The 25,429-nt window shown below is 35.7% G+C and overlaps 1 protein-coding gene across 1 annotated transcript in view; it reads left to right on the forward strand.

Annotated features, from left to right (window-relative positions):
- Positions 1-25,429, forward strand: part of TANC2 (tetratricopeptide repeat, ankyrin repeat and coiled-coil containing 2) — a 478,795-nt gene that overhangs the window by 97,292 nt on the left and 356,074 nt on the right. Inside the window, exon 3 of the mRNA XM_011947922.1 lies at positions 20,881-20,952. Coding sequence (XP_011803312.1) covers positions 20,881-20,952 — 72 coding nt within the window. The remainder of the gene's footprint in view (positions 1-20,880; positions 20,953-25,429) is intronic.

A 25,429-nucleotide genomic window follows, 5' to 3' on the forward strand; every position in this document is an offset into this window, starting at 1 on the left:
CCATCTCTGTTACAACTACTGAACCCTGCCATTGCAACACAAATGCAGAAATAATTTATTTACTTTTGTGACTGCGTACTAATAAAACTTTATTTATGGACACTAAAATTTGAATTTCATATATTTTTTGAGTCACAAAATATTATTTTAGTTATTTTCAGTCATTTAAAAATATAAAAACTCTTCTGAGCTCTATGGTTGTGCAAAAATAGGTGACAGGCCAGATTTGGCTTGCAGGAGTGTGCTGACTTCTGGTTTTTATGTTGAAGTTAATTTATTGGATTATATAACTGTAGTCCAGAGATAGGGTAGTTTTCTTCAGTAATTCAGTGTCAACAAGATCCTTGGTATGTTCCATCTCTTCATATAATCTTTCAAAGTGTTAATTTATATCTCATGGTTTATTCCCTCCTGTGTTTACAAGATGGCAGCCAGCATATCCAGGGACCTGGCGTCTTTGTTCATGTCTAGTAAGAGAAAACCTTTTCCAGAATCTCTTTCTAATCTCTATTGAACTAATCCCGTCAGGTTTCACCCCTGCCACTCCACAGGGAGAGACCATGCTAAACCATTTACACTGGCTAAATTCAATGATCAGTTCTCAATATTCATATTACTTGACCTATCAATATTTAATATTTGGTCTTTTCCACTCCATACAACCCTTTCTTTACTTTGTTTCTGTACTCTCCTGGTCTTGTTCCTATTCTCTCGGTATTCTCCCCGGACTTTCAGCCTCTACGTGTTCGATTCCACACCAAGTCTTAGTCCTCTGACCTCTTTTCTCTCTTTTGTGTCTCATTCTTATATATACTCTTTCCTTGGGGATCTCGTGCAGTTTCATAGTTTAAGTGGGATTTATTTACTGATGATTTGTGTACCGATGGCATATGTATGTATCTATGCCTATTTGTCTAATAAACATTTGAAACTTAGTATTTCCAAAACTGAACTCCACATAGTCTCCTCATCCTCAAATCAGTTCTCTTGCAGTCTTTCCTGTCTTAATAAATTGCAAGCCCATTTTTCAGACCCAACATATTAGAATTGCCCTCGATTTCTTTATCTTATTCTTCTGACAACAGATTCTCTCTGCCATATCCTCAGAATATATCCAGAATCCAGCCTCTTCTCACTACCTGCACTACTCACTTAGTTCGTGTTCATTCTTATTCTGAATTTTTGCAGTAGCCTCTTAATTGGTCTCTCTGCTTTGTCCACTCCTGCTCTCTTCCCCTTCAGCAGTGGAGAGTCTTGGAAAGAACACAGTTTTAAAGCCAGACAATTTTGATTTTAGTATTGCTACTTATTGGTGGTGTGATATTGGGAAAGTCACTTTACGTCTCTGAATCTGTCTTACATTTAAAATGGGAGTACTGCTTGTTCCATTGAATTATTATTAGTACTAAGTGAGATAATGTTACAAAGATTTTACTAGTACTATATCCAGCAGAAATGCCTAAACCAATTCTAGCTCCTTTTCTCTTTTCTACCCCAAATAGATGAGCTGCTCTTCGTTTCTGCTGTTTATCAGAGTGCTTATGTAGCCATGGAACATTTTATGCATTTACTTTTTCATAAGTAGCCTTTGGCTCATAAATAAGTGGTTTGTTTGTTTGTTTGTTTTTGAGATGAAGTCTCTCTCTGTTGCCAGGCTGGAGTGCAGTGGCGCAATCTCGGCTCACTGCAACCTCTGACCCCCTGGTTCAAGCAATTCTCCTGCCTCAGCCTCCGGAGTAGTTGAGATTACAGGCACGTGCCACCATACCCAGCTAATTTTTGTATTTTTTGATTTTTTTAGTAGAGATGGGGTTTTGCCATGTTGTCCAGGATGATCTCGATCTCCTGACTTTGTGATCCACCTGCCTTGGCCTCCCAAAGTGTTGAGATTACAGGCGTGAGCCACCACGCCCGGCCATAAGTGGTTTTCTTTATATTTCATTCATGTGCTCTAACTCGTGTGTGTTCTTATTGGCATTAAGTGTATACAGTTCTTGCAGATTTGTATCTGCACGGTAAAAGGGACCAGAGTTCGTACCTGAATAGTAAAACTTTAATCTTTATGTATGTATTGTATTCCTTGTGGTTTTCATACCCTCCACCCCTCCTATTAGGGTTCTGTATTTTAGTTTCTACAGTATTGATGACAACCTCCTTCAACATTTTAATTCATAAAACCTAATATTCTAGCACATCATCTAGCTGAGGACACTGAAGATGAGGTTCGGCTAGATTAAGTTGTTTATTTTTCAGATGTTATGTTTCGATCCTGGATTGAGAGAAATAGTCAACTAGTTGTAGGAAATAACACATTTTTCTTGGACTTATTTAGTCACTTTCTTATTAGACTTTCTCTAACTAAAATTCCTTCATAGGAAATCATTATATATGGAATATTCCTACATAAATGATATTTCTTTACTAGGACTGTGTTGGTGCCTAAATATAGCTGAGTTTAAAGCTGTCTACTCTGTGAGGTAAATTCTTCTTACGACATTTTCTGTTTTGAAATAGTGGGAAGAGAACATCTGTTAACAGTATTTCTCAGTATTGAAATAATATTGTTTTATATTATTTATAAATAATTGCTGGATTTAACCTAGTATGCTGATAAAAAAAAAAAGAACAAGTATTCTCTGATGATTATCTGTAATCTAGGAAACCCCAATTGAGATGGGCAGCCAGGTCATTTTTTATTTCTGCACCTTTTACATCAGTGGGTTGTTCTTTGTAAAGTTTATGATATATTTGAAGTAAGTCTTTAACTTAAGTTTGGTGAGTAAATTATATCATCATGTACATAACTCTATTCTGTTTCCTGTCCCAGACTTCCTGTCGGGGGTACGCAGACACCTTGACTTTTTTTTTTTTTTTTTTGACAGCTGAAGGCCTTCTGTTTTGTCCATAAATATAGATGCAAGTATTATGTGAAGGAGACCTTATCTGTGATGAAGGAATGGTGTTAAGCAAAGCAAAAACATTTAATGTACTGTATATCATTGCAGTCTTGCTTTTTTGAGTAATGGATTTCTCCATTCAGTGAGGGTACCGCAACCACTTTTAAAGAGGTTTCTAAGGCCAGGTACAGTGCTCATGCCTGGGAGGCCAAGGTGGGAAGATCACTTGAGCCCAGGAGTTTGAGACCAGCTTGTACAATATAGGGAGACCTCATCTCTACCAAAAAAAAAAAAAAAAACTTGGCCAGGGGTGGTGGCTCCCACCTATAGTCCCAGGAACTTGGGAGGCTGAGGTAGGAAAATCACATGAGCCCAGGAGGTCGAGGTTGTAGCCATGATTGTGTCCATGCACTCCAGTCTGAGTGACAGAGTGAGACTCTGTGTAAAAGAAAAAAGAAAAAGTTTTCTAAACCATCTTGGGGCAGTGGTGATTTTATTATTTTTTTAAAAATCTATGCTTACTTTTACCTGAGAGCTAATCGTGACTTTTATGATTAGTTTCCACAGGGGTAAGACATAATTAAAGTTTCAGTCTTAGATAATTTTTCAAACTTAGTGCAATTTTACTATAATGTATTTCTGATTCATTTTTTAAAATTAAGGATGCTGGGTGTCATGACTCACTCGCACCTGTAATCCCAGCACTTTGGGAGGCCAAGGCGGGAGGATGACTTGAACCCAGAAGTTTGAGACCAGTCCTGGCAATGTAGCGAGATCCCTTCTCTACAAAAAAAATTTTTGATTAGCTAGACATGGTAGTGTGCACCTGTAGTCCCAGCTATTCCAGAGGCTTAGGTGGGAGGATCATTTGAGTCCAGGAGGTGGAGGTTGCAGTGAGCTGCGATCATGCTACTGTACTCCAGCCTGGGTGACAGAGCAAAACCCTGTCTCATAAATAAATGGGGCAATTAAAACATTTTAGATTATGATTGTGTCAAAATTGATGACTGTTTTTTTGTCTTAATGTCATTGGTTTGCTGACTGGAAACTATTTCTTAAGCCATTTCTTATCTGTATTTCTCCTGTGGGTTGTTTTATTGATACTTTGGCATTCTACAGGTTGCATAAATTTAAAATTATTGGAAGATTTGTTTTATATTTATTTTTTCCCTTTTATAGTTTAGGAGAACAGTCCTGGTGAGGGGAAATGCCTATGTTTTATTCATGTTACTTCTGAATAATTCAAAGGCAAGGAATTTTTTTTATTTTTGTTTTTTTAAAGAGGCAAGGTCTCACTATGCCCACTATGTTGCACAGACTGGCCTCCAGCTAACTCCTGGTCTCAAGTGATCCTCCAGCCTCAGCATCTTGAGTAGCTGGGACTACAGGTGCCTGCCATCATGTCCAATTGAGGGCATGTTTTGACGTTAAAACAGAGAATGCAATGCATATATGCCATTTTATCCACACAGAAAAATCAGAAAAATGAACATTTATGACATACCTGCATAGGAGTGTTGTTTATTATGATTGACTCCCAAGTAAAAGAGAAGTATACTTAAATAAACAAATTAAATGATCACAAGGAAGGAAAATTGACTAAGACTGTATTTACGTATCCTGATACCTCTGATATAAGAAGCCATAGATTTCTGTTTTGTTAAAGTGAATCTTTATTCTACAGTAATTTAGGACTTTATAATTTTTTTCTTTAAAAAAAGTTTATTTTAGGTCTAGGGTTACATGTGCAGGTTGGTTTATAGGTGAATTTGTGTCATGGGGGTGTGTTATAAAGATTATTTCATCACCCAGGAACGAGGCCTAGTACCTAATAGATATTTTTTTCGATCGTCTCTCTGCTCACTCCCTTCACCCTTAAGTAGGCTCTGGTGTCTGTTGTTTCCCTCTTTTGTGTCCATGTGTTCTCACTATTTAGTTCCCACTTATAAGTGAGAACATGTGGTATTTGGTTTTCTGTTTCTGTGTTAGTTTGCTAAGAATAATGACCTCTAGCTCCATCCATGTTCTTGCAAAGGACATAATCTTGTTCTTTTTTATGGCTGTGTAGAATTCCATGGTGTTGACGTATCACATTTTCTTTACCCAATCTGCCATTGATGGGCATTTAGGTTGATTCCGTGTCTTTGTTATTGTGAACAGTGCTGTAATGAACATACATGTGTATGTGTCTTTATGGTAGGACAATTTTGTATTCTTTTGGGTATATACCCAGTAGTGGGATTGCTGGGTTAAATAGTAATTTCTGTTTTTAGTCCGTTGAGGAATTGCCACACTGCTTTCCACAATGAGTGAACTGAATACACTCCCACCAACAGTGTATAAGCATTAACCTTTTCTCCGAAATTTGCCAGTATCTGTTATTTTTTGACTTTTTAAGTAATAGCCATTCTGACTGGTGTGAGATGGTATCTCATTGTGGTTTTGATTTGCATTTCTCTAATGATCAGTGATATTGAGCTTTTTTTTTTCTTCAAATTCTTCTTGGCCACATAGGTATGTTTTCTTTTGTAAAATGTCTATTCATGTCCTTTGCCCACTTTTTAATGAGGTGGTTTGGTTTTTTAAGTTTCTTATAGATGCCGGATATTAGACTTTTGTCAGATGCATAGTTTGTACAAATTCTCTCCCATTTTTTAGATCATCTATTTACTCTGTTGATAGTTTCTTTTGCTGTCCAGAAGCTCTTTTGTTTAATTAGACTTCATTTATCAATTTTTGCTTTTGTTGCAATTGCTTTTGGCGTCTTTGCCATGAAATGTTTGCCAGTTCCTGTGTCCATAATGGGATTGCCTAGGTTGTCTTCTAGGGTATTTATAGTTTTGGGTTTTACAGTTAAATCTTTACTCCATCTTGAATTGATTTTTGTGTATGATGTAAGGAAAGGGTCCAATTTCAGTCTTCTGCATATTACGCTAGCCAGTTATCCCAGCACTAATTATTGAATAGGGCGTCCTTTCCTATTTGTTTCCTGTTTGTTTTTGTCAGCTTTGTTGAACATCAGATGGTTGTAGATGTGTGGCTTTATTTCTGGGTTTTCTATTCTCATCTATTGGTCTATGTGTCTGTTTTTGTATCAGTTTTGGTTACCTTAGTTTAGTCCATGTGTCTATTTTTGTATCAGTTTTGGTTACTGTTTTTGCATGCTGTTTTGGTTACTGTAGTCCTGTAGTATAGTTTGAAGTCAGGTAATGTGATGCTTCCATCTTTGATATTTTTGCTTAGGATTTGCCTTGGCTATTTGGGCTCTTTTTGGGTTTCAAATCAAGTTTTATAGTTTTTTTCCAGTTCGGTGAAGAATGTCATTGGTAGTTTGATAGGAATAGCATTGAACCTGTAAATTGCTTTGGGTAGTATAGCCGTTTTAATGATACTGATTCTTCCAATCCATGAGCCCAGGATATTTTTCCTTTGTTTGTATCATCTCTTTGATTTCTTTGGGAATTAATTTTTTTAATGTTTTTTTAAAATCTGTTAAGAGATCTGGGTCATTGGACCTGTAGACTTTCCTTCAGTCTGAATTATGTTGTTTGTGTACTCAGACACAACTCAACATTTTGCCCTTTGCTTTTCTTGAAAATCAATAGCTGGATTTTGTTGAATATGTACTCAGGAAACTCAGGAACAATTAAACATTTTCTTCTGTACTTTGTTTTTCCTGAAAATTGACAGCTATATTCTAAGAAGTTTGACCAGATTCAGGTTTGGTAGCTTTGGCAAAGCTGTAGTTGTGTTGCTATCATCCACTTGTTTTTACTCTCTTCTGATGTTTTTAGGCACTGATCCCCAATGCCTATACAGCTATTAATTCGTTACAAGTCGCAGAATGGTGATATTCTGATTCCATCTTTTGTGTCCTACTTACTATCCAAAATAATTTTTAGGGAGATCCCTCTTATGTATCCTTTGGGTATTAGTAATATAGGTAAGGCAGCATCAATGCTTGCTTTTTTTTTTCATTTTCCCAGTTTGCAAGATAATTGGTTTCTTGTCAATCTCAGAATGTGACCAGTTAGTGTTTTGTTTTGTTTTTGTTTTCTTTAAACATTTTATGATCTCCTGGCCAGCGAGAGCCTCTTCACTAACCTTTTTGACATGACCATAATTGAGAATAGTCTTGATAGTTTCCTTACTATTGGGGATGTCAGATGTTCCAGGTTCATCTAGTACATTTCCTTTTCAGACCAGCTAGTTCTTTAAGAAGTCCTGGTTTCTTTTAATGGAGAATGGCATTTCAAGATCACAACCTGGGCACTAGAGATATCCACTGCCACTGGATCAGTCTGTTTCTAGGCGTTTGCAGTGGATAGAGTTAGGATATACCTGTGATTTACAAGATTGTATTGATGTTTCCAATATAGATTCAGTGTTTTAGAATTTTTACTGCACTTCTGTACTACCTTCATAGCTCCTTTCTTCCACACTGAGAAATCTGGTTCATAAGGGAAGATAGAATTAGTGTGTCCCATAATTACTCGCTTGCTTTATCCCTCCTTATATCGAGAGTGGTCTGAGAATATTACCACCACCAGTTACTGAAATCAGTTAATTTTTGTTGTTGTTCATGCTGTCTCTATTCTTCCCCCATTCATTTATGGTCGTACTCCACCTGTATTGTCAGATCATGTAGTGATTACATACTACAGTCCTCATTTGGACCGGGCGCGGTGGCCCATGCCTGTAATCCCAGCACTTTGGGAGGCCGAGGTAGGCGGATCACCTGAGGTAAGAAGTTCGAGACCAGTCTGGCCATCTATACCAGAAATACAAAAATTAGCTGGGCGTGGTGGCGGGAGCCTGTAATCCCAGCTACTTAGGAGGCTGAGGCAGGAGAATCACTTGCACCCAGGAGGCGGAGGTTGCAGTGAGCTGAGATTGCACCACTGCACTCCAGCCTAGGAGGCAAGAGTGAAACCCCGTCTCAAAAACAAAAAGTCCTCATTTAATCTTAATTCTGAAAACACCTGCATATTTAATCTCACCACTAGTGCTTATTTTGGTGTCTTTCTAGTTACTTTGGTGGCTTAAATTTCTTTTTCTAATGGAACTAGGAGGAACTAATAAGAACAGTATTCGTTTTTACATGTTGATAGCAGTTTGTCTTTACTCCTTATACTTAAAGGTAAATTTTACTGAATGTAAAGTCTTTAGCTCAGATTCTTTGTGTATTTTAAATATCTTATTCCATTTTATTCTGTTTCTTTTTCTTTATAAATCATGTTATGGAAACGAGGTTTGATGTTGTGTGCCTAGAGTCCCAGCTACTTGGGAAGTGGAGGCAGGAGGTGGAGGCTCTTTTTGAGCCCAGGAGTTTGAGACCAGGGTGGGCAGTGTAGCAAGACCCTGTCTCAAAATAAACAAATTTAATTAAAATTTTAAAGATTATGGCTGGACACGGTGGCTCATGCCTGTAATCCCAGCACTTTGGGAGGCCAAAGTGGGTGGATCACCTGAGGTCAGGAGTTCGAGACCAGCCTGACCAACATGGTGAAACCCTGTCTCTACTAAAAATACAAAACTTAGCCGAGCATGGTGGCTGGCACTTGTATTCCCAGTTACTGGGGAGGGTGAGGCAGGAGAATTGCTTGTACCTGGGAGGTGGAAGTTTTTAGTCAGCCGAGATCACGCCATTGCACTCCAGCCTGGCTGACAAGAGCGAAACTCCGTCTCAAAAAACAAAAAAACAAAAAACAGACAAAAAGATTATGTGATAGTTTTGCTTAAATACTCAAATGCCCCCCCTTTTTAAAATCCAGTAATTTTAGTAGAATTTAGTGCATTGATCTAAGTTGATAATGTCAACTATACAGGGTACTCTTGAAATACATAGTTTCGTGTGTGTGTGTGTGTGTGTTTATCCTTCCATGTATATATGTCTATGTGTATATACACACATATTAATATAAATACATATATCACTAGGTGTATATATACATATATAAAACGTACATCTACATGCAGGTTTCTTTTTCTGGAAAGGGATCTTGAATTACAGTTTTTCTGTTCTCTCACTTTGGTTTTCTTTAGAGATTCCTGTTTATCCTTATGCTGGACCATCTTTGCCTATCTTCAGTATTTGTCACTTTCCTGCAAATCCTTTTTAATCCCTTTCTTCTTTCTTTATTTGTTAAAAATTTTCCTCCGTTTAACCTTCTATTTCTCTTAAGGTCATTTTGATATGTTTATTTGATCTTCTGTTTCTTCTAGTTTAGTCTTACTACTGAAATGACTTTTATTTATAATTCTTTTCTGATTTCTGTCTCTTCATTTCTGAGTTTTTCTGATTCTGATTTGTATTGCTCTTTGATGTGTTATCTAATTTTCTTGACATCTTTAGCACTTTTTGAAATTGCACATTATAGTTTTGAATTATATATTAGTTTAAATTTTTTTTGAATAAGCCTTTTTGGTGTACTTTCATTGGAGGTATTATGATGCTTTTTATTCTCTTTCTTTCCTTTCCTGTCTTTGGAATTTGACCTTGATACTTTCTTGTCAATCATTTTTATTTAAAATTAGTTTGCCCAAGTATGTATAAGGAGACATGTTTTTGTAAAGTGTTACATCGCAGCTTGCCTTCTGACCCTGTTCTCCTCTTGTACTTTGATTTAGACCGTCTCTTTTCTTTGTCCCTTTTGTCTGTTTTCTGCTGTATTTTGATTCCATTTCTAGCACTTTCTTTTTAGCATGGAGCCCTAGCTTGGCAGATCAGTTTCAAGAGTACACATTGCTAAACTGGTCCAGCCTCTTCTGAACTTTCTACTGTGAGCTCCGTGTACTCATTTGCTCTTAGAGTGGGCAAACACCTTTCATTGTCAGTTGCTGTTATTAAATTAAGTCTTTGTGTTTTCCGGTGAGTTGCATTCTAGTGATTGCCAGTTTTGTGGTCTGTCATAGACCCTATTACTCCCCAAGCCGCCGCCCCCCTGCCATTTTGTCTCATGTAGATGCTCATTAAGTTTCAGGTCTATAGCTGTTTTGTTTGTTCTTAGCTCTACCCATTTATATTTTAGGGTTTGCAAGGATACCTTGTGTACAGAGGAAAATCCAACAGTATTCTTCTACTGTCCTCTTCATACAGAACTCATCTGTGACCAGATGTGTGGGGGCATTTTTCTCCACCAAGCAATTCTTCACTTCTCTGAAGACACCAATCGGGTGTCCTATAATTCAGTTCAATTCTGGCTACCTAGAGTTAGAGTCAAATCCCATTGGTTAAGGGCTCAGTCCTACAAACCTGACAGCCACTTCAGATGTCAGTTGCAAGTCTGAGTTTCTAGTATTTCTGACAGGGAAAAAAATTGGAGGTCCCCACAACCCCTTCCTCAGGTTTGAGCATTTGCTAGAATGTCTCATAGAACTCAGGGAAACACTTTACACATGTTTAGCTGTTTATTATAAAACAATATGACTCAGGAACAGCCAGATGATAGAGATGCTTAAGGCAGGGTATTGGATAAAGACTCTGGAGCTTCCATGCCCCCTAGGGGGCACACCACTGTGCATATATTCAGCAACCCGAAGTTCCCAAACTCTGTAGTTCAGGAATTTTCATGGAGGCTTTGTCACGTAGGCATGATGGACTGTTAACTAAATCTCTAGTCCTTCCCTCCTTCCAGGAGGATGGGGCATCATGGGCTGAAAGTTCTAGCTTCTAATCATGGCTTGGTCTTTCTGGTGACCAGCCCCCATCCAGGAGCCCACCAAGAATTAATTCATTAGAACAAAAGACACTCCCATCACCCAGGAAATTCCAAAGGATTAAGAGACCTGTGTCAGCAACTGGGACAAAGACGTGTGTGTGTGTGTGTGTATATATATATATATGTATATATGTATAGAGATACATCTCTTACAATATCACACTTTGTTACCCAGTATTGTAATTCTTGTTCCTGGGTAGTTGTTTTACTCTCTGATTGTTCTGATGATACTTATGTTGGAATTTTGGAAGATGCAAAAACTTCCACTGCCACTACGTTTTCACAATTTTCTTTATAATTTTTTGATGGCCCAGAGTTCTTAACTAAGGTGTCTTCCATCAGTGTCTGACATGTTTAAAATCTGTGGGCTCTTATCTGTATTCTGAGCTTTTAAAGATGCTAGACATCTACTGAGTATGTAATCTTCTATATATATATATATATGGACAGGTTCCACATAATGATTGCTAATGCTATATCATTGCAAAGCGACATGAATCAGTCATATAATTCAAAGAAAGTCTGATAGAATGAAAAAGTGAAAGTAATATGGTTCCATTCAATTTGGGAGGAATAAGAATTATAGTCTTTATATTAAAAAATACTGCGGCCAGGCACAGTGGCTCACACCTGTAATCCTAGCAGTTTGAGAGGCTGAGGCAAAAGGATTGCTTAAGCCCAAGAAGTTTGAGACCAGCCTGAGCAACATAGTGAGACCCTGTTCTCTGCAAAAATTACAAAAAAAAAGTTATCCAGATGTCTTGGTGTGCCTGTGGTCCCAGCTACTCAGGAGACTGAGATGAGAGGATCACTTGAGCCCAGGAGGTCAAAGCTACAACGAGCCATTATCACACCACTGTATTCCATTGTGGGTGACAGAGTGAGACCCTGTCTCAAAAACAAACAAAAACAAACAATTATACAATCATTTCACTATGGAGATTCTCAGAATTACTTTTAAAGTATTTCTTAATCTCTTAAGCTTGATCTAATATTGATACATAAATGCCTCCCCTATTCAATGAAAAACTCCTTATAGAGCCTTTTTACAATTTTCCTTTCATATATTTCCGTATTTTTAAATATATTATTTTTCAAATGGTTGGAATACAAAAATTATTGTGGATTTTATTGTTTCTGGATAATTATTAATCTTTATATACTGTTGGTTGTATATTAAATTATAATTTAAAAATAAAAGTAGTATATATTTATGACATACAATGTGATGTTTTGGTATATGTATAAATTGTGAAAGGATTAAATCAAGCTAATTAACATATCTAATGTCTCAAACTTTTTTTTTTTGCTTTTTGCTGAGAATATTTAATATCTATACTCTTAGCAATTGAAAGAAATATGCAATGCACTATTAACTATAGTCACCATTATGTACAGTAGATTTCTGGCACCTATTTCTCTTATCAGACTAAACTCAATGGCCTTTGAGCAGAATTTCCCCATTTCTCCCTGCACACCCCCGCTCCCTTCAAGCCCCTAACAACCACCATTCTACTCTGTTTCAGTTATTTTGATTTCTTTAGGTTCCACATGTAAGTGAGACAATGGAGTATTTGTCTTTTGGTGCTTGACTTAGTTTACATAGCATGACGTCCTCCTGGTTCACCCATGTTGTTGCAAATGACATATTTCCTTCTTTCTTAAGACTGAATAGTATTACATTGTGTGTATTCACCCACATATTCACCACATTTTCTTTATCCATTCATTGGTTGGTAAACACTTAGGTTGATTCCATATCTTGGCTATTGTGAACAGTGTTGTAATGAATATGCGAGAGAGTGCACATCTCTTTGACATACGTAGATTTAATTTCCTTCAGGTATATACCCAAAAGTTGGAATTCTTGAATCACATGGTAGTTCTGTTTTTAAATTTTTAAGGAACCTCCATACTGTTTTCTATAATTGCTGTATTAATTTTATATTACTACCAACAGTGTACAAGAGTTCCCTTTCTCCACATCCTTAGCAACATTTATCTTTTGTCTTACTAATTATGTATGAGGTGGTGTCTTATTGTGGTTTTAATCTGCATTTCTCTGATGGTTTGTGCTGTTGAGCATGTTTCTATATACCTGTTGGCTCTTTATATGTCTTATTTAGAGAAATGTCTATTCAGGTTCTTTGTCCATTTTTAAATAAGATAATTTGTTCTCTTGCTATTGAATTGAGTTCCTTGCATATTTTGAATATTAGCTTCTTATCAGATGTATGGTTTGCAAATATTTTTTCCATTTTGTAGGTTATCTCTTCACTCTATTGATTGTTTTCTTTGCCCTGCAGGCGGTTTTTCTTTTTCCTTTTTTTTTTGAGACAGGGTCTTGCTCTGTCGCCCAGACTGGAGTGCAGTGGGTGACAGATTGCACCCAGTGGTGCGATCATGGCTCACTGCAGTCTTGACCTCCCAGGCTTAAGCGATCCTCCTACCTGTTGTCTGTGAGGCAAGTCTTGGTCCTGGAGCCTGGGCCTGCAAGGTGCATCCTGTTGTCGGGGTCTATTGGGATGGGCCTGGACCTGGGTCAGCTGGAGCCTTAGTCCTCAGGGTCAGGCCTGGATCCTGGGGCCGCAGATGCTAGCCTGGCAAAGGGTGGGTCTGAAGCTTGGGACTTTCAGAGCTGGCCTGGTTCTGGGGCCAGTGTGGAGCCTGTGGCTGGCCTGCAGTCTGAGTAGTTAGGGACCTGCTTGTAGCATCAGGTCCCTTGGGCTGGCCTGGCAGTGAGATAGGTCTGGAGCCCTAGATATGTGGGGCCAGCCTGGTGGTAGGACAGATCTGGAGCCTGGGGCTGCAGGGGCCAGCCTGCAGCTTGAAGCTATTGGCCCTCACCTGGCACTGGAGCAGGCATGGAGGCTAGGTTTACAATGTAGTTCAAAAACTAGGAGTGGGCACCAGGGCAGAGAAAGAGATAACTACAGTGGAAGCCCTCTAAATCTGTTTTGAAGAATGAGAAAGGAACTCTTAACACTCAGAATATGCCAAATGCTCACCCCCCTTTCCTGTTGTTTTATTTTCTGCTGCCCTGGCCCCCCACATTAGTGGTAACATCAAGAATTCACATAATCCAGAATAGTGAGAAAGGGGAACCCATCCTCTTTGTTGGAGCTATAGTCCCAAGAGTTGTCTGGCCATTCTTTAGATTATTAATGAAAGCTTTTTTTTGTTGTTCTTCCTAGCACTGTGCTCCAGACACAGATACAGTCATGAAATACATGCAGAGCAAGGTTACTGTAGCCCTAGGTTTTGTCAGGGTACCAAAAGAGAAGGCTTAGGGAAATGGAAAGTGCTAAAAAGATTGCAGTGAGGGGCACCTCGAAGTCAACCCCATTACATTTGTATGAGCTCCTGGAGTCACCCGTGAGCTTCACAGGTTGGAATTTGGTCCTAAGTGTCATACCATGGACTTTAGAACTGACCTAACAGATCACTGCCCAGCACCCTGACTGACCACTTCGGGGTACACAGGCAGTGCAGATATCAACAGCAAAGGCTTTGAAAAATGTAACATTTCCTGTAGTATTAAAGAAGCCTTGGAGTTTCATAACTGAAAACATTCATAATGTCTGGATACAACCAAAATTACATACAAAGTGTGACATACAAATTACATATGAAATTGATACACAAAGAACTAGCAAAATAGCAGTTTGCAAGGGAAAAGACAATAGATACCAACTCCAAGAGATGACCGAGATGTTGGAATTATCTGACAAAGATTTTAATGCAACTATTATAAAAATGCTTCTCTATGGGGTAAAATAATAAAGGAAACCTTTTATTGTTGCTAGAACAGTTGATGCCTCTCTTCTGAGGTGTAATATATTTCAGCCTGAAAAGTCTTAACTTTTTATCTCTCATGTATGAAATTAAATCAACACCCTATATTTTATTTTATTAAAAATAATAAATTCCCAATGGGAAAATAATTTTAAAATACTCCAACAAGCAACAATGTGAACCTTCTTGAAATGAATGGAAAAATAAAAAGTCTTAGGAAAGAAATAGGAGATATAAAAAGAAGAACCTAATGAAAATTTTAGAAATACTAAATATAAAGACCCAAACAAGAAGCAAACTTGATGGGTTCAGTAGCATAATGGAGGTGACTGCAGAAGGAGTCCGTGAACTTGAAGACAGATCCATAGAAATTATCCAAATCTAAACAACAGAGAGAAAAGCAAGGGATGGCGAGGAATCGAACCACAGAAATCTGTAGCATAGTAACGAAAGATCTAGATTCATACCATTGGAGTTCCAGGAAAAGAGAAGGAAAAATGTAGTGTTAAAATAGTATTTGAAGAACTTTTAGCTGAGAATTTGTCAAATTTGGTAAATAGCACAAATTTACAGATTCAAGAAGCTGACTGAATCCTTAATAGGATAAATGCAAAGAAATTCATACCCAATCACTATGTGATCAATCTGCTGAAAACTAAAGATAAAGAAAAAATATTGAAAGCAGCCCGAGAGAAATAACACATTACCTAGAGGGGAACAACAGTTTGAATGACTATAGATTTCTTATCAGAAAACCTGCAGATCAGAAAGTTGTGGCAAAAATAGGCAGAGAGGATATGAACAAGAGTAGTATGCACACACCAAATGGCCAGTAAAACACGCTCAACTTCATTTTATTAATGAGGGAAAGGCAAATTAAACAAGAATCAGATAGCAATTCACATTCTTTAGCAGAAATGAAAAAAACCTAAGTAGTAGTCATGCGATTGTGAGGAAATGGGAACGTTCACTTTTTGTGGAAATAAAAATTAACACAACTGTCTTTGGCAGAAATTTGGTTGCTCTTACAGAGTTTTTGCATTATATGATTTAGTAGTTTCGCTTCTACATCTTGAACATGTGCACAAGGAGCTTATATACAAGCAGATTAGACATGTGCTGTAGGAAATAGTTCATTGCAGACTTCCTTTTGAAGTACTATAAATTTGGAGAGTATCTAAATCTTCATTAGTAAGAGAATAGATACAATTGATATATTCATACAGTGGAATACTATTCTAGAATTAAAATGAATGTCCACACAGATACATTTCAAAACATAAGTATTAAGTAAAAATGGCACATTGCTGGATGATATAGTATCATTACACTTATATAACATAAACATTTGTGGAGGCATATATATGTAATAAAAGTATAAAAACATTCATGTGATTTTACATATTAAGATAGGATAGTGGTTAATTTGGGGAGGGATGGAAGAAGGGAAGTTGTATTGGAGAACTGTATAATGAAAATATCAGCTGTATATAACTGGTAGTGTTTTAGTTTAAAATAAATGGATGCAAATATGGGAAATCTTAAGATTTGGTAAAGTTTGATAGTTGCTGTATCAGTGTCAGTTATATTTTTCACTGTATTTTCTGTATATTTGAAACTTATTTACAGAGAGGTAATTAGCTTATTTGTATATAATTTTGATAATTATGATTGTTATGAACATTTACATTATGCAAATATTTCTCAGCTATTGGCACTGTTGAAATCTGAGGCCTGATAAATCTTTGTGGTGGTAGGCAGTCCTGTGAAGTCTAGAATATTTAGCAGCATCCCAGCCTTGCTCTTTAGAAATGAGTAGCACTCTTCCAATTGTAACAATCAAAAATGTCTCTAGAAGTCCTTCGTTTGCTCCTGGTTGAAAATCACCAATTTGGAGAATACAAAGTGCTGTCACGTGTGTTAAGTCATTGGAACCTCACAACCTTCAGAGGAAGATGTTACTTTGACCTCAGTTTTACAGATGAAAACACTGAGGCTCAGAGAAACGCATCTAAAAATGGCAGGTGTGGAACTAAAACTCAGGTCTTATGCCCACATACTGACTTTTTGTGCATTTGTATGTACATGAGTATATATTCCCACACATTTCCTGGTAACTTTACTAAAAGTAGAATACAAATTAAACATTCTAAGAAATTTCTTATTTTTGTATTTCATTCACAGGCATATTATTTCATATCTCCTCTAGTAATTTATTGATGTCTGTCTCAGATATCTTAATGATTACTGGGTTCCGTTGGGCTTTTTTCATGAAAACTTATAAATAATTACAAATTAAATAAAAGGAGTAGGTCCTCTACAGAGGACTGTTGTATTCTTCTATTTTGCCTGGGCTGTCTTTTTTGACATGCCGTATTTTCATTCTGCATTTGGAGAAAATAAGTTACCAATAGAAATTTTTGGTGGGCTGCTTTTATTTCCTTATTAACTATCATGAAGTGTTTCTGTAAAATACTTGTTTACAGAAATTTTTATAAATGGATTTTAATATTCAAATATATAATTTTGGTTTCAAACCCAAGTATCAAATTCAGATGGTAGAAATGATGTACACATTAGTTTTTCATGAAAATAGGAAATGATATTACAACATAATCTAGATATTGTGGTTTTCAGCAATGTTTATTTAGAATAAAAACCGTAAACTTTACTTAAGGGGAAAAAAATCCCTTTCACAATGCATGGTGCACTTCTAGTCACCTTGTAAGAGCCTTTCTTGGTCACAGAGAAGATTGAGATGTAACATGTAATTAAGCAGTCAGGTATTCCATTTATTTGGGGTGGTTTTGGGGAATTTTACATTTTACTCCCTAAAGGATCACCTAGAGAGAGCCAAGAAAAGGATCCTTGAGCCCGTGCAGCCATTATACTTTCAATGGCCCCTAGGCCAGACATCATTTGCAGAACCGCCTTCTCATCCTTACTGGCCTTACTCTCAAGTCATTCAACTCATTCCTTTTCACAGAGATTGCTCTAATTAGCCTTCTAAACTAATCTCTCTGCCTTTAGATCAGGGGTCATTTACCACTGGCCAAATCTAGGTCACTCCTGGTTTTTGTAGGGCCCATAATCTAAGAATGGTTTTTATATTTGTAAATGGTTGAAATAAATTAAAAGAATAATAATATTTTGTGACGTATAAATTATAAGAAATTAAAATTTTGTGACCGTAAAGAAAGTTTTATTAGATCAGAACCACATGTGTTTGTTCATCTAGTATCGAAAACCACCACCCTAGTCTCTACAGGACTATAAGGGGTGTCTTTTTAAAATGCAAATTATTCTAGGTAAATGCGATTAAAGATTTTTTAAAAACACATTAAGCAGGTAGATCAGAGTTCTTAGTTGTTTCTCACAGTGTAATTTCTATGACAGCACATGCAGGTTAACATTGTGCCTAACTATAGGTGAGTTAAAAATGTTTCCATCTCAAGTAGTTGATTTGATAAGAGTAATTCATTTATCAATGTCATGAGCATTGACCTTTCACTAAAAGGAAAATGTATCATATTTTCATACTGTAAGCATTTAGAAAGAACTAGTTTTACTATTTTTCTTGTTAGAGCAGCTTTTTTCTTGAATTCCTTGTAAAGCATGTATACCTAAGCTTGCAGTGATAGATTTCATAGATGTGGGGAACAGATGCATGATAGGGACTTTAGTTACCCAAGCATGGGTATACAGAATGTCACATACTAAATTTTCTTAATAGAGTGTAGAATTTTTTTTTTTTCTTTTAAGAGACAAGGTCTCTTCGTGTCGCCCAGTTGGAGTGCAGTGGTGCGATCTTAGCATAGCTCATTGTAACCTCGAATTCCTGGCCTCAAGCCGTCCTCCCACCTTGGGCTCCCAAAGTGCTGGGATTACAGGCGTGAATCGTTTTGCCCAGCCCTAGAATTTCTTAAATAATGGTATTCATTAGAAAGGAGCAGTAATAGAGACCTGGGGAGACAGGCTCCCAAAGTGCTGGGATTACAGGCGTGAATCGTTTTGCCCAGCCCTAGAATTTCTTAAATAATGGTATTCATTAGAAAGGAGCAGTAATAGAGACCTGGGGAGACAGTGTACCAGAATTCCTACTAAGGTACTTTATTTTGGTTGTGGCCAGTTCATTGTCAAGAGAAGCTCTCTTTTAGTAGAATGAATAAATAGAGACACCAAACTTGGGTTAACATTTTTTTTCTTTAGAAAGTTATGTCTTTTGATTTTCTATTGGAAGCAAATAGGAAGATAATGTTGTAAGACTAAGTCTTCGTAACCTGCTTTGTTAGAATTTCTCTATTCTGTAAAGGAAGAATTGCTATAGTTACTGATTAGTGCTTTTTTAACATCGTTTTCATGAGACGAGAATAAAATGGGAACATGACTTGAACTCAAAATATTTAATAAATTTGGGTAGAAATTAGTATCAGAGAGATGTATTGAGTCAAACATCCTTGGGTTAAAATCCCATTTCACTTTTACTGGTTTTGTCACTGGATTTCAGTTAGTCACCATTAGTTTCAGTGTTCTTAGCTGTGAAATAGGACTTTACTTCAGAGGGCTTTGATGAACTATATAAAATACCTGGCAGAGAGTACATAGTAATTGTTGGCTGCCTTTCTGTCTGTTCTTAAATACATTTTAGAAAGAAGAGAAAACTTTAGGATTTTTGGACATACTGAATATTAATTCACAAGAGAGTGAGGTGGAAGGACTCATAGAGGGTTTAAAACTTAGAAATTAAATTTGAGTTGGCCCAGTTGAAATACTGAGCCTTATTAAAAAGAATCCATATAATTTATAGAGTTGTTTACTTAGAATTTGAAATACAGTTAAGAAGGATTATAAACGTTCACATTTCCTTTAAAAGGGCAAAATTAAATAATTTAAGTTTTAATTTCAACAGAGGCAGATCACCCATTCAGAGATGATAATCCGTGAGTAAATTTTTGCTTTAATTTTTTAAAATAATGTCAAAGAAAAATTTCTCATATTTGTCTTTCAGATAACACCTTATTTTGTCAACATGTCTTTTTATTCAAATATGGTAACTTATGTAGTAACAGCAGAACTAAAATAATATTTAAACTGATTTATATTTAAACAGGATTTTCATACTGGAAGGAAAAATATGGTTGCCTATCACTTTGAGTATCTTTCTATGTGAAAAGTTATTTTACAAATCTGGCTAATTAAATTAGTGGAGTGTTTTACTAGGTTACTGTGGACTAAGAGATATTAATATTTCCTGGCTGTGTACTTACTATTTTGTATTGTCATGGTATATTCGGAATCGATTAAATGCTGCTGTACTTGCTAGTTTAACAGCCCTCTACAAAATAAAGAATAGTTGATCTATATACATGAATTGGATTTAATTATTGCTAGGCCTTACATATAATAAATATATTTAAAAGGAAGCTTTCTATCAATAATGAATTAAAAAACAGGCCATCTGTTTAAAAAGCAATAGATGTTAATACACGAGCTCTATTACAAAGAATAAACCATAGAATAAGTGGATGACAGAGCAAGAATACGCTTTATTAAACCTGCTTGCAGCTACTACCCCTTTTCCATGTGAGTTAAAAAATAAGTGATTGTATGAAAGAAAGAACAAAGGAAATTGTTGACGCCTTAATGCATTTTTTATCTGATTAAAGTGATAACAAATTTATAAGTGTATAGACCACTATGTTAAAGATTTTGCTTGGTTTACTTTCATTTTTTATATTATACTTTACATTCTCAATGTGTTAATTTCTGTTTTACTGTGCCTATTTTAATGCATATATGATGTATAATTTTTCTGTTTCTATGTAACAAAATTGAGGGAATTATTTACATAAAGTAAAATTTGTTTTAATTTTTCTTAAACTGCATGAGTGTTTTGCTTATTTCTTAAGATGTATATAATGAAATGGATTTGTTTCTATAAATTTTAAAAATCATGGTAAACTCAAGATTTATTCGGTTTTTAGCTTTTATTGATTTCTTTTATAGGTTTATTGATTTTTATCTCTTATAAAACATAACGTATGTAATTCTTATAGTAAAACAGTCCTAGGGATTATTGGATGTACTGTTATACGTTAGACAGAAAAAGCAGCTGTAATTAAATTAAAAGATTGTTTTAAATCAGGCCTTCTTAACTGGAATTCTGTGACTGAACTTTGGAGTTGCTAACTTTCCTTCATTATATGCAAAGTAGAGTATATACATGTGGGGGAGGGGGAAAACTCCTGCACTTTCTTAAGACTTCAAGAGGGGAGTGTAAACCCATGAAAATAAGGGTAAGAACCATTGGTTTATGTAAGAAAAATCCTCAAATATTTTAATGATCCGGATTATAGGAAATACAAATAAATGATCCATATAGTAGTTTTAATATGTAGATAATGTCAGAGACACTGTTATGTCAATCTCATTATCTGTTTACTTATGCTGTTTTTAATTTTATGCAGATGGAGGGAGCGAGGAACCACCGGATCGAAGACAGTCAAGTGTAGACTCTCGCCAAAGCCGCTCTGGGCAAGGTAAATTTTCATCAAATTGATTATTAAATTTCAAAAAATAATGTTAAATATTTCTTTCTAGTACTTAATTTGGAAACTAGGATATTGCCATGGTACAGTTTAGATATTCTAATTTCTCATTTAGGATTTAAATGATGTAAAAATCTGTATATTATTTATTCAAGATATAAGAAAATTAAATATTGTCCAGTGCCTGTTTTTTAAATGATATTAAAGTTTAAGTAATTTTGAAGCATTATGGGTATATATCGAGATACCACTTTTGGAATGTAACCAAAAGTGAATTTTCAACAACAACATTTGTTGGAGTATCATCACACACTGTTTTTTTAATTTCATCAATATAATATTTGTTGTCTTAGCTCTCTCAGAAGAAATGGTTTTTGTTGGTAATTGCTATATTAGGATCTTCCTACTTATTTTCCTTTTCTATTTAAAATTTGTTATTACAGGCGTTTGATTAATTTTTGAAGGGACAACTTTGAAAGTGGGTAAAAACATTCTGAGTCAGTGAAATCTCCAGTTAGACCTTTTCTAAGTTATTTAACATTGCATGACCACCAGCTCTGCATTCCTTTTTCTTTATAGTACTTATCACCTTCATATTTATTCTGTTTGTTTTCTCTGTTCAAAACTAGAATGGATGTTTTGTGATAGCAGTGATTTTTATGCTTTGATCACTGCTGTATCCTTAAGTGCCAATAATAAGTACATAGTATATAGTAGTCACTAAATAAATGGTGAATGAATGAATTGAACTCAAAGAGAATGAGAATTGAGAACCCAAACTGATGAACAGATTATAAAATTTCAGTCAATCATTTATTGAGTTAGGTTTTCAAAGAATCTGTAATAGCATAAAATAAAGTAAAGCTCAGATTTACAAATGTGCAGTTTTTAATCCTGTAGAAGCTTCACATTTATTTATTCTATAATCGTGTCCCTCTTTTTCTCCAACTTTGCTCTTCCCAGGTTTTAGAGCTGTACTATTTTTATAAAATTGTTTGTTGCAAAATAAAAAGAGGAATAATATGCGTTGAAAATTTTAAATTGTGCTAAACTTAATCATACTTAAGTAATAAGCATGTATGATGACTATGTCTGGAATTTATCTTGTTCACTCTTATTTTCCCTGTAAACATATTTTGAAATAACAATGAGATTATGCAAAACTCTAAAAATAACATTAGTACAAATTATTACTAAAATTGTTGTAATTATTAAATGTCTTACATTTTATCAAATATCAAATACAGATGTTTGAAATCGCTTATCTAATTTACTCTGAGTTTTGTCAGTTAAAATATTTTTCAAATCAATGAGCATAATTGAATTTTATTAACAAAGCTAAAACTTCAAACAACAAAACCAGGGATTTCTGTGATCCGGAGTACAACTACCTGATCTCAATTTGAAGTCACCAGGAATTGTATCATTGTTAGAGTTAATTGGTAGTAAAAGCATGTTTCCTAACTTTTTAGTTACTTTGTTTGTAATATCTCTTTATTCAAAAGAAAAAAAATTTTTTTTGAGACAGAATCTTGTTCTGTCACGTAGGCTGAAGTGCAGAGTGCAATGGCTTGATCTCGGCTCACTGCAACCTCTGCCTCCTGGGTTCAAGCGATTCTCCTGCCTCAGCCTCCAGAGTAGCTGGGATTACAGGCCCGGCTTTTTTTGTATTTTTAGTGGAAATGAGGTTTCACCATGTTGGCCAGGCTGATCTCGAACTTCTGACCTCAAGTGATCCATCACTTCAGCCTCCCAAAGTGCTAGGATTATAGGTGTGAGCCACCATGCCTGGCCAGAAAGAAATTTTAAAAAACTATAATGAGTTGAAATGAATGAGAAATAGTATTATTAGGAGTAAAAGATGGGATGAGCATAAAACGCTTGTTACCTCCAGAAACCCGCTGAAAGATCAGTAAGGAAGGATTGAAAGGAGAAAATATCAACACAGTTTTAGAAACTGGAGAGTATATGAATAATTGAAAACTGAATTCTAACAGTAGCAGAGGAAATCAACAAAACAACCTCAAGAAGTCTCAACAAGCTTGAGAATGACAGTGTATGGAAATGGAGATGAAATGACAATTGGTTGAAAGTCAGATGAAGAAGCATTGGGTTTCTGGGACTTCCTCCCTAAAACCATCTAACCAGTCAGCTGGGCAAATGCTGAACTCCTCACCCCTAACCAAAAGCAAAATTTAGGAGTGGGGAAAACCAGAAACACTCTAGCCTGGGAGACACCAGGCATAGTTGAGGGCAGAAGTCCCATGCTAAAAATACGAGAATTGGACCTTAGATATCTCCCTCCTGTCTTTCTCCTACTGGGCTCCCAGAATACTGGCAGTTAGACCTTCAGATTGCAGGCAGGAGGTTGGAAAAAAATGTCTTTTCTGGAGAATCTGACCAAAAAAAGGAAGATAAAAGAAGAAAGAGGAAATTTAGTCATCAGAGATTCCTGAAATAAACAGGCCGGTTAGCTCACTCTATGTATCAAAGCTCCAAATCAGCTTTTCAGTCCTGTGCCCTTAAATATGAGCAGCTAACAAAGATTAGTAGATATTTGAAGAAGCTCTCTAAATGTATGAAAGGTAGAAATTAAATGGAATAAAACAACTTGGAGAGACATACATTTTGCAGAGGAAAATTATATAACTATTATCCCCAGAAATAAGAGAAAATAACCATGAAACAAGAAAGAAGTACATAGAAGAGGGGTATTATAACTTTAAAAAAAAGGCTCTTAGGCATTGAAATTCTGATAGTAAAGACCAAAAGCTCCATAGAATTATCAGAGGCTAATGTGCTGAAAGAATCTCTGAAAAAATAGAGCAAAAGGACAAAAATATAAAAAGAAACGGAGGAGTGTTAAGAAAAATCACAGGATCTTTCCAGGAATTTCAATATTCAAACAATAGTTGTCAAAAGAAACACCAGAGAAAATGGAAAAGAAAATAATTTTCTTAACTGAAGAGCATAAAGTTTCCTGACTGAAAAGGCTCACTCTGTGCTCAGTACAGTGGATGAAAATAGACCCAAACTAAGGCACATTGTGGTGAAATTTGAAATCACTGGGGCTAAACAGATTGTTCATGCTTCTAGGGGGTGGGAGGGAATGAGTTGGCTTTGCACTTCTCAGTGGTAGCATTGGAAACTGAAAAATAAAGCAACATCTTCCAAATTCTGAGGGAAAATAATTTTCAATCTCTGAATTCAATATGCATTGATACTATTTTTCAAATATAAGAATAGAATTAGATATGTACATTTTCAAAAACAATCTGCCTGTCTTATACACTTTCTAAGGAATCTGTTGGAGGATGTGATCCATCAAAATAAAAAAGTCAGGCAAATGAAAGAAATGAACTGCAAGAGATAGGAAAGTCAATAAAGCAGAAAGATCCTTCAGAATGACAATAAAAATAGGGGGATAAAGGGCTAGCAGTTCAGATTGGAGTGGGTTAGAAGCCTCCAGAAGAGTCGTCTTCAGGAAAATGAGATTGGTAGAAACCTGATGCAGTTAATTGTCTTTAGAAAAGTTTTAGACAATTAATGAGAATCTGAAGGTTGAATTGGTGATAAATACATAAAATAGTAAGCAAAAGAAAGTTCTGAACTCCAGGGAAAATAAATAATGTGTCAGAAAGGAGATGTTAGAATAATGTCATCAGTTCTTTAGCAGAATCCAGAGTATTTGATGTCCAAGCCAGTCACCTCCAATAGAAAACCTGATCGGTTTACTTAAATATGTGGTACAAATATTTTCATTATTTATTTGATTTGGACTATTATGATAGGAAGCAATGCTCTAAAGGAGGGCAGGTCTGACCTGTGACTTGTTTTTGTATGATTGGTGTATTTGATTTGCTAAGAATTTAAATTATTTTTGCATCTATATTCACATGGAATATTGACTTTTCATTTTCTTGTTTTCTACTGTCTTTGTCTGGTTTTAGAATCAGAATAATGCTGGCCTCATAGAATAAGTTGGAAGTTTCAACTTCAGTTTCCTCCTCTTCAATTACCTAAGCTACATCCTGTAGAACTGATATTATTTCATCCTTAACTGTTTGATACAATTTATCAGAAGCTAACTGAGCTTGGAATTTTATTTGCTGGAAGGTTTTTAAATGTGAATTCAAGTTATTTAATAAATATAGGACTATTCAAATTATGTGTTTCTTATTGAGAAACATTTTAATATCTGTATAATCTGTAGTGATGTAAGCATTCTCATTTCTGATACTGGTAATTTGAGTATTCTTTCTCACTGTCCTGATCATTTTGGACAAAGATTTGTCAGTTTTACACATCTCAGAGAATCAGTTTCAGTTTTGTATCTGGTTTCTGTATTCCTTTCCTGTCTTCTATTTCGTTGATGTATACTTTGTCTTTAATTATTTTCTTTCTTCTGCCTGCTTTCGGTTTAATTTTATCTTTTCTTGTTTCTTTTTTTTTTTTTTTTTTTCATTGA

This window comes from Colobus angolensis, unplaced genomic scaffold (assembly GCF_000951035.1).
Source record: "Colobus angolensis palliatus isolate OR3802 unplaced genomic scaffold, Cang.pa_1.0 Scaffold271, whole genome shotgun sequence".
Lineage (NCBI taxonomy): Eukaryota > Metazoa > Chordata > Mammalia > Primates > Cercopithecidae > Colobus > Colobus angolensis.